This window comes from Peromyscus leucopus, chromosome 22 (assembly GCF_004664715.2).
Source record: "Peromyscus leucopus breed LL Stock chromosome 22, UCI_PerLeu_2.1, whole genome shotgun sequence".
In the NCBI taxonomy this organism is placed as follows: Eukaryota; Metazoa; Chordata; class Mammalia; order Rodentia; family Cricetidae; genus Peromyscus; species Peromyscus leucopus.
Window position 1 is genome coordinate 2,637,984 of NC_051081.1, and position 9,027 is coordinate 2,647,010.

Genomic DNA, 9,027 nt, shown 5'->3' on the forward strand with positions numbered 1-9,027 from the left:
ATAAATAAAAATAATACATCTGAAAAAAATTAAACCAATAAATGAGATGAAATGGCAGAGGGTTGGAGATGCACAGCCTTGGTTGAATCTCACTACATGCCCACACTCCAAAGATAACCTCACTGTAGCAATTTCTGCCAAAATAAATGTTTTGTTTAAAAAAAACAAAACAACAACAAAAAAACCTTTTCTTAACATACGAGGGTGGGTTTGTCGTGTCTATCCTGGGGACCCACATGGAGGAAGAGGACCGGCTCAAACAGGTTGTCCTCTAACCTCCACACATGCCCGACACACATGCACTACATAAATAAATGCATAAAAACAATCAAAACCGCCAGAAACTTCCCGTGTCTTTTTTTTCTTCTTTTCTGACATTACAAGACTTCCTGAGATATGGCTTCCCAAAAAAAACTACATTTCCCAACGTCCCTTGCAGCAGAAGGCCACGTGGCCCGCGCTGACCAATGGAATGAGAATGCACTCACAACGTCCGGTTTCTGCTGCTCAGGGAGCCGAGCGGTGGTCCTCGCTCTTTTCCGATTCCGGTCCTGGCGGAGCCGAGGCTCCTGCTTGTTAGCCTGAGGGCGGTGTTGGCTGGGGGACGCAGGCTCGTGACTCAGCCGTCAATAACTATTATAGTGGCAGGACGCTCTCTATTGTCCCAGCACCACATCCTCCCCAGAGACACCACGTGCCACAGTAAATGGACACGTGGCCGCTGGGAGCACCCCGGAAAAACCTGTGGCCATCGTCTTCTGTCCACCTAGAGGATGCAGGTTGCGGTTCCACAGAGTCCTGTCCAATGTTCGCTAGGGTTCTGGATGTTTCCGAGGCCCTGAGTTTACAGGCGAGGTCTTGCCGGCCTCTAGAGTACCAAGCTGGGTCCAGTTCGTGGCCACTGTGAGGGCCCAGGCGAGGTTCCCCTCCCCCACTGTCACTTTAGGGACCCAGGTGAAGTCCAGCGTGGCCACTCTGGCAGTCTAGCTTGGGTTCAGCCTGGTCACTTTAGGAATCCAGGTGGGCTCCAACATGATCACTCTGGAGGCTCAAGTCGGGGTCCCTCCTGGTCACTCGGAGGGCCCATGCAGGGTTCCTCCAGACACCCAGTCTTGTCATCCGCCGACTGGGCCCCTGTCTGGCCCCACATGTGGTTGTTGACCCCAGCTGAACCATCTGGGCATGGTGAATAATGAGAGATCCTGGAGTCTGGGGGGCTGCGGAGGAGGCAGATGGGAAGGGTGGAGACTGCGGGAAAGACGGGGACGGCGGGAAAGACGGAGGCTGCGGGAAAGACGCGGGCTGCGGGAAAGACGGGGGTTGCGGGAAATAGGGGGGAACTGGGGTACCACCCTGCTGTGGATGTGAAGGTGTTGGCTCTGGACATCCCAGCCAACCGGGGAAGAATGTAGGGGTCCCCACTGACAAGTCCTTCCCGAAGGCCCCCCGCAGGCTGTCCATCTGCGCTTGCCAGGCGCTGCAGCTTTGGACGTAGGCCGAGTAGGCAGCCGACATGGCAGCCACCCTTTGCCGCTCAGCCTCTAGCTGCATGCTCTGCTCCTGGAGGGCTCTGGCCTCCTGCTTTTTCTTCCAGCGTATCCGGTGTGCCTGGAGCTTCTGTGGTTTGAAGGTGTTCGCCACCTTCCTGGCAAAGATCGGGGAGTGTTCATCCAGCCACACAAGGCTGTGGAGCAAGCTGGTTGCGCTGGGGCTGAGCTGGGCCTGGGAGCACTCCAGCGGGAGGAGGGGGATCACAGAGTCCTGCCTTCCCGACTGCGTGAGGCTGTTCATAAGGGCATGGTTGACTTGGTGCAGGCTCAGACGACAGTCGAAGTTGGTGGTCAGGAGCAGAATGGTATACCCCGAGTGGTCGATGGCATCTTGGAGACAATGCAGCTCACCCCGCCCAGGCACCTGAAATTCCTCACAGAAGGTGGCCCCATCGGGCACCCCAAGGGTCTCCAGCTTCTCTCGGATACGTAGGGCCACGTGTTCATCAGCCCTGGCATGGATGACCACGAAGTTATAGAATTTCTGCTCAGATGTTTCCAAGTGGCCCAGAACGGGGGACGCGGAGGCTGGGGGGGCAGAGCAGCCGCTGGAGGAGGGATTGGAGGATGGAGGGGAGGAGGACGAAGGAGGCAGTGTAGAGGGGGCCTGGGAGGACGGTGGCTGGGCAGGGGGGTTGGATGTGGTGTTCTGCAGACTGTCATCTCCTACAGACCCAGGAGGTGACAGCTGACTTGTGATAGACAGCTGCTTTCCAGTGCCTTCCGCGGTGGGTGGCAGGAGAGACTGAGAGCCTGCAGATACCTCCGTGCATTCAACAGGGCAGTGGACACTCGTGTCTGGAGCAGCCGGAGAGTCAGGGAGGACGGCCGGAGCCACCTCCGGGGACACCTCTGGGACCCCACTTCTGTGTGGTGACCCCAGGGGGACATTGGTCTCCACTGACGGGGGCCAGCTCACTTCCTCAGGTTCTTGGCAGCCTACAGGGACAAGCTGAGGCTCAGGGGAGGCTGGGGGTGTGCCACAGAGCTTGCTGGGCCCATGGGTCCCACGTTGTGGACAGAGGAAAGGCAGAGTGGGTGACTGGCTGATCTCCAAGTGGCTGGCCAGGGAGGCCATGCTGCCGGTGGAGTGTAGAGAATGCCCCCGGCTCCAGTCTGATGTATCAATGGGTCGAGGCTGGCTCCTGGTCAACGAAGGGGATGCCGAAGACGGCGGCAGGCCACCCCGATCAGAGTGGAGTGGCTGGAAGCCACGGGAGCCCCCCACGAGGTCTGAACTGCACCGATCCCAGGCCTCCTTCTGGAGTTGGCCCAGCAGGCGGTCATCCTGGGTGGCAAGGTCACGGAGGGCCACCTGGTAAGCCATGTCCCTTGTGGAAGCCGGACACAGGTTCTCCTCGGCCAGCAGGTGGTACAGGCGAGCCACAGTCCAAGACAAATCTGGAGGCTCCTCAGGGTCTTCTGGGCTGTCTACCCCTGCCCACTGGTGGGCTACCAGCCGGGCCGCCGTGTCCGCCTTCAAGGACTCCAAAGCGGTCCTGGCCTCAGTGTCCTGGCCCAGAGCCAAGAGCACCATGGCGTGAAGAAGCTTGGACTCCTGGCTGCCTGGATGCAGACTCCCTAGCTTGTGTTTCAGGCGGGCCAGCCTGTCCCTTCCCATGGCTTCTAGAAGATCAAAGGCGCCATGGAGTGATGGGCCTGGGGTGGCCATGGATGGGGGAAGGTGAAGCCTGGAGCCACAGAGGCTGGGGCAGGTGGAGACATGTTCCAGACCAGCAGCCTCCTGCACCGCGTGTCCCCTGCTGCAGGAGGTCCTGGAGGGCAGTGCAGCAGACCTGTGGAGTTGGGAGTTCATCGTGACTTTCCAAACAAGACAGCACCGCACCCCGGGAGGCCGAGGCAGGGGAATCGCTGTGAGCTCCAGGCCAGCCAGGGCTACATCGAGGTGTCTCCAAATCCGCAGGAGAGCTGGGGCCAGAGGGGGAGCACGGAGAACAGAGGGGGAGCACGGAGAACAGAGGGGAAGCACTGAGGACAGAGGGGGAGCACTGAGGACAGAGGGGGAGCACTAAGGACAGGGGGAGCACTGAGAACAGAGGGGGAGCACGGAGAACAGAGGGGAAGCACTGCGGACAGAGGGGGGAGGACTGAGGACAGAGGGGGAGCACTGGGGCCAGAGGGGAAGCACTGCGGACAGAGGGGGAGCACGGAGGACAGAGGGGGAGCACTGAGGACAGAGGGGGAGCACTGGGGACAGAGGGGGAGCACTGAGGACAGAGGGGGAGCACTGGGGACAGAGGGGGAGCACTGAGGACAGAGGGGGAGGACTGGGGCCAGAGGGGGAGCACTGAGGACGGGGGGAGCACTGAGGACAGAGGGGGAGCACGGAGGACAGAGGGAGCACTGGGGCCAGAGGGGAAGCACTGAGGACAGAGGGGGAGCACTGAGGACAGAGGGGGAGCATTGAGGACAGAGGGGGAGCACTGAGGACAGAGGGGAGCACTGAGGACAGAGGGGGAGCACTGAGGACAGAGGGGGAGCACTGGGACAGAGGGGGAGCACTGGGGACAAAGGGGGAGTACTGAGGACAGAGGGGAGCACTGAGGACAGAGGGGAGCACTGAGGACAGAGGGGAGCACTGAGGACAGGGGGAGCACTGAGGACAGAGGGGAGCACTGAGGACAGAGGGGGAGCACTGAGGACAGAGGGGGAGCACTGAGGACAGAGGGGAGCACTGAAGACAGGGGGAGCACTGAGGACAGAGGGGAGCACTGAGGACAGAGGGGGAGCACTGAGGACAGAGGGGGAGCACTGAGGACAGAGGGGGAGCACTGAGGACAGGGGGAGCACTGAGGACAGAGGGGAGCACTGAGGACAGAGGGGGAGCACTGAGGACAGAGGGGGAGCACTGAGGACAGAGGGGGAGCACTGAGGACAGAGGGGGAGCACTGGCCAAGCATTCATGGGGCTCCAGGTTCCACGATGCGTGCTGCACGAACCAGGTGTGGGGAGTGAGCGAATGAGTGGGTGAGCGGCTGTGTGAACTGGCATAAAGCTCTCGGTGACTGGCAGGACACTCGCAGGGATCCTCAGGTGGGAAGGCCACCATTGTCACTCATCCCAGCTCCCTGTTCACAGCTGAGAAGACCTCGGAGCCTGTCAGTCCTGGTGGCCCTGACACCTGTCCTCCCTCCGCAGCCAGGCTGGGATGGGGCTCGCTCCCGTCCCGCCCTGTCTGCTGTGACCAGACAGCCCTGGCATGGAGTGGGTGGAGGCCAGGGATCCTTCTCGGCACCCGCAGGGCCCACAATGCCCCACAGAGAATGACCCGGCCACGCACATGTCCGGGATGCTCCAGAGGGACGCTGGTCTAGACCAGAAGTCGACAACTCGTCAGTCAACCCCCAGACTTTGCGCACAGGTAACTGAACAGCCTTCAGAGACCGGACTTTGAGCAGCAGAGGTGGGCTGGCCTCAGGGGGGCCAGGTAGGCAGAGGGAGGGGCCTAGTGACCATTGGCCCAGCCAGAGTCACGGGAGCATGACGGGTGGGGATGTGGACGGCAGAGAGCTGGAAAGAGCAAGAGCCAAGAAGGAAGCAGGCACGGGCACCACCCTGTCCGTGGCTGCTGGGAGGTGAGGCAGTCAGGTGTGAAAGTGCGGACAGAGGCAGTGACCGTGGGGACAAAGGAACAGAGCTCAGACCTGGCGGACAGAGAAAGAGTGATGTTCACATTGGTCAGCTGCCCGCCCATCATGGCTGCAGGCAAGACTAAGCCTGAAGAAGGGTCAGGAACTCCGAGGATTAAGGCTTACGTTGGCAGACCTGAGTCCTAAGGACTCAGAGGTGAGTAGCTGCACGGACATGGAAATGAAGAAGTCTGAGGGACCACCAAGGGGGAGGGCACCACTCATACAAAGGCCCTGGGGCAGAGGACACAGCTCCGCAAAGGCAGCCGCAGGGCCAAAGCCCTGCCAACTAAAGGCCTGTCCTGGTGTCCCCACCACACCAAAGATCTCCCACCCACATCTAGGCTGTCCACCCCTGCCCTCACGTCCCTCCTTCTCCCCGCACAGCCAGGCAGTCCCTCCCTGTGCTCCACGTTTCTCACAGAGTCTGGGCACTGCCGTGGGAGATCCTGTACATGGAGTGGGGCACACACTCGGGCGGCAGGCAGAGCAACAGGAAACGATAAAATCACCTAAAATCATTTCGAGAAATAAAAGTGCCATGGAGGAAATGAACCTGAGACAACCTGGGGTGGGGATGCCCTAGAGAGGACACGATGGAGCCGCACCCCTGAAGGAGGCGAGCTAGTCCACAGAGCTCGAGTATACAGGGCCTGGGGCACGGGGCGCAGCCTGAAGAGCAGGGGGATCCTGGCATGTGGGAGTAGTGAGTAGACAGATCAGAGGGAGGAGGGCAGTTTTGACCCTGAGGGAGGTGGGAGCCCAGGGGGGCTATGGGCAGAGACCCTAGGGAGGAAACTCCCTTTGCTTGCTATGGGGAAGACAGACTGTAGGGTTCTGGGGACACCAGGCAGGGCAGACAGTGTCACAGTCGACCAGGACTTGTCCTGCTATGCTGTCACGTACATGCTGTCATACCTCAGGGCCGTCCCCTCCCCGGCAGGGCAGCGCTCATACCCATCTGCACTCGCTCCCACCCACCCGCCGGAGTTTTCTCTCCACTCCTCAGGACCTCATACTGAGTTTTACTTCATGTCGTGGAAGAGCCATCATGTCCCACACCAGACACCAATCTGGGACCCTGCAGGGGCAGGGCTCAGGGACACCTGACTAGTTCCTAGTACCCAGAGTGTCTGACACACAGCAGGTGCATAATAAATGCTGACTGAGGGCTGGCAAGATGGCTCAGTGCGGGAGGATGCTTGACGCTGCCAAGCTGGATGATTTGAGTTCAGTCCCTGGACCCATGTGGTGAAGGAAGACAGGAAAAAAAATTAAAATAAAACGAATAAATAAACAAACGGCTGGGCCTCTTTAATCCCAGCACTCAGAGGCAGAGGCAGGCGAATATCTGTGAGTTTGAGTCCAGCCTGGTCTACAGAGTGAGTTCCAGGACAGCCAGGGCTACACAGAGAAACCCTGTCTCAAACATCAGCAATAAATAAAATAAGCTTTCACTGGAGGAAGAAAAAATAATACATGAACAGGACAATACCTGGTACACAGTCAGTGCTTAATAAGTGCTTATTGAGGACTGGAAATGCAACTGAGTGGACAGAGAGCTTGTCTGTCATACATGAGGGCCTGCGTTCAACTCCCAGTGCCAGGATGAGAGAGGTGGGACAGAGAAAGGGAGGGGGGAGAGGAGAGAAAGAGACACAGAACCAGGAGAGAGGAATGTTTATTGACACAATTAAGCAATGAACAGGCAAAATATAGCAGGTCACGCACAGTTTTAGATTTTATTGCTTGGTTGTTGTTGTTGTTGAGATAGGATGTCACACACAGACCAGGCAGGCCTTGCACTATGTAACCCAGGATAACCTTGAACTTCTGATCCTCCTGCCTCTACTACCTAAGAGTGTCAGTTCCCTCTTATCCAAGCTACTTGAAAAGCTAAGGCAGGAGGATCTCTCTCTTTCTCTCTCTCTCTCCTTTTCTTTCTTTCTTCCCTCCCTCCTTCCTTCCTTTCGATTTTCAAGACAAGGTTTCTCTGTTATAGCCTAGGCCGTCCAGAAACTTGCTCTGTAGACCAGGCTGGCCTTGAACTCACAGAGATCCACCTGCTTCTGCCTCCCAGTTCTGGGATTAAAGGTGTGAGCCATCACTGCCCAGAAACAGAAGGATTTCTTGAGAGCAAGAGATCAGGGCTAGCCTAGGTGAGTTCTAGGCCAGCCTGGTCTACATAGTGAGAACTTGTCTCCAGACACAATAAATGACAACATAACATAAATAACATAAAAATAAAAGTTATTATTTTTAAGAGCGGGGTGGTGGTACTCAGTTGGTAGAGCTCTCATCTGGCATGCATGAGACCCTGGGCTGTATCCCTAGCATGAACCGGGACTGGTGAATGGGAGGGGTGGGGGATGGATGAGTGAGTGAATGGGTGGGTAGGTGGGTGAGTAGATGAATGGGTGGGTGGGTGAGTAGATGAATGGGTGGGTGGGTGAGTGGGTGGGTGGGTGGGTGGGTGGATGGGTGGGTGGGCCTCCCTTTCTTTCTTGCCTGTCCTCCCTCAGGCAGAACTGACAGTCTCTTGTGGTACAGGGTAACCCTCCCCCAGTCCTGGTGACTGTCAGCTCGGGGACTCAGGGACTGAGAGCTGCCAGGGAACTAGGAATGGTTCCCAGCTGATCCCGCATGGACCCAGGGGCAGCTGGCTGCAAGGATGCACCAGGCCAGTCTCCACACCTAGCAGTCGGCGCCTGTGTTACTCTGGGGACAGAGGCTTTGACAGAGGACACTGAGGTAGAGAAAGCAGATCTGGTCAGGAAATAGAGAACAGGGGAGGGATTGGGGGTGGGGTGGGTTAGGGTTCCACTGTTGTGGCGGGAGGAGACCTAGGGGCTGGAAGATCTAGGAATTGGGGGTCACTGGGGGTTGAGGAAGCACCCAGGATCGCAGGGATGGGTTGAGGGTCAGGAGTTGGGCTGCGGATCTGAGTGTCCATGGGAAATGGCTTGAGGAAGCAGAATGGGCAGCAGGTGGGGGCCCAGCGTGCCACCCAGGCTGTCCAGGGCCCTCCCGGCCCTGCCCCTGCCGTCCCCTCAGCCTTCATCCTACCTGGCAGTGGGGTCGTCCTGGCTCGTGGATCTCAGGGTTCCCGGTGGCCGCTGGAGGAGGAGGAGGGGGAAGAGGAGGGAACGGTTCCACCCCTTCCGTGTGGGGGAGGAGCAGATGAAGTCAGCTGTGTCCGCCCCAGAGGGGAAAGTCCCCAGGGCGCCCCGGACCTGACCCTGCCCTCCGCCCAGTGCCATGGTGCCACGTGGAACAAGGCAGGGCTCCCATTGTGTGGCGCCAAGGCAGAGGAAGGAGGAACCCGCACCCCCGGAGACCTAGGGGATGGTGGCCACAGTGACACACCGTGGGGATTCACCATGCATCATGTGGCTAAGTTCACAGGAACCCTGGTGACTTATACCTATCAGTCCAGCACACTGGAAGCTGAGGCAGGAGGATTGCCCTGAGTTCCAAGCAAGCCTGACCCACACAGTATGACTTTCATCTCAGAAAAAAAAAAAAAAAAAAAAAAAAAAGTAAAAGGCCAGGCGGTGGTGGCACACGCCTTTAATCCCAGCACACGGGAGGCAGCAGGTGGATGGATCTGTGAGTTCTCGGCCAGCCTGGTCTACAGAGTGAGTTCCAGGGCAGCCAGAGCTACACAGAGAAACCCTGTCTGAAAAACCAATAAATAATAAATACAAAATAAGTAAACAAGAGTGCTGGAATCTACAAAGAAAATCCATTTGGTTGAGAATATTTTTTAGCGTTTTATTTATTCAGTTTTTTCATGTGTGTGTGTGTCTGTGTGTGTAGGTCGAAGG

General features: G+C 57.8%; 1 protein-coding gene across 1 annotated transcript; it reads right to left on the minus strand.

The window, feature by feature from the left end:
* Window positions 1-347: 347 nt before the first annotated feature.
* Window positions 348-8,465, minus strand: Ticam1 (toll like receptor adaptor molecule 1). The gene is given in 3 exon segments (XM_028859710.2): window positions 348-1,161; window positions 1,164-3,346; window positions 8,267-8,465. Coding segments are annotated over 3 exon segments (2,502 nt in total). The 5' UTR covers window positions 8,461-8,465; the 3' UTR covers window positions 348-1,036.
* Window positions 8,466-9,027: the final 562 nt, after the last annotated feature.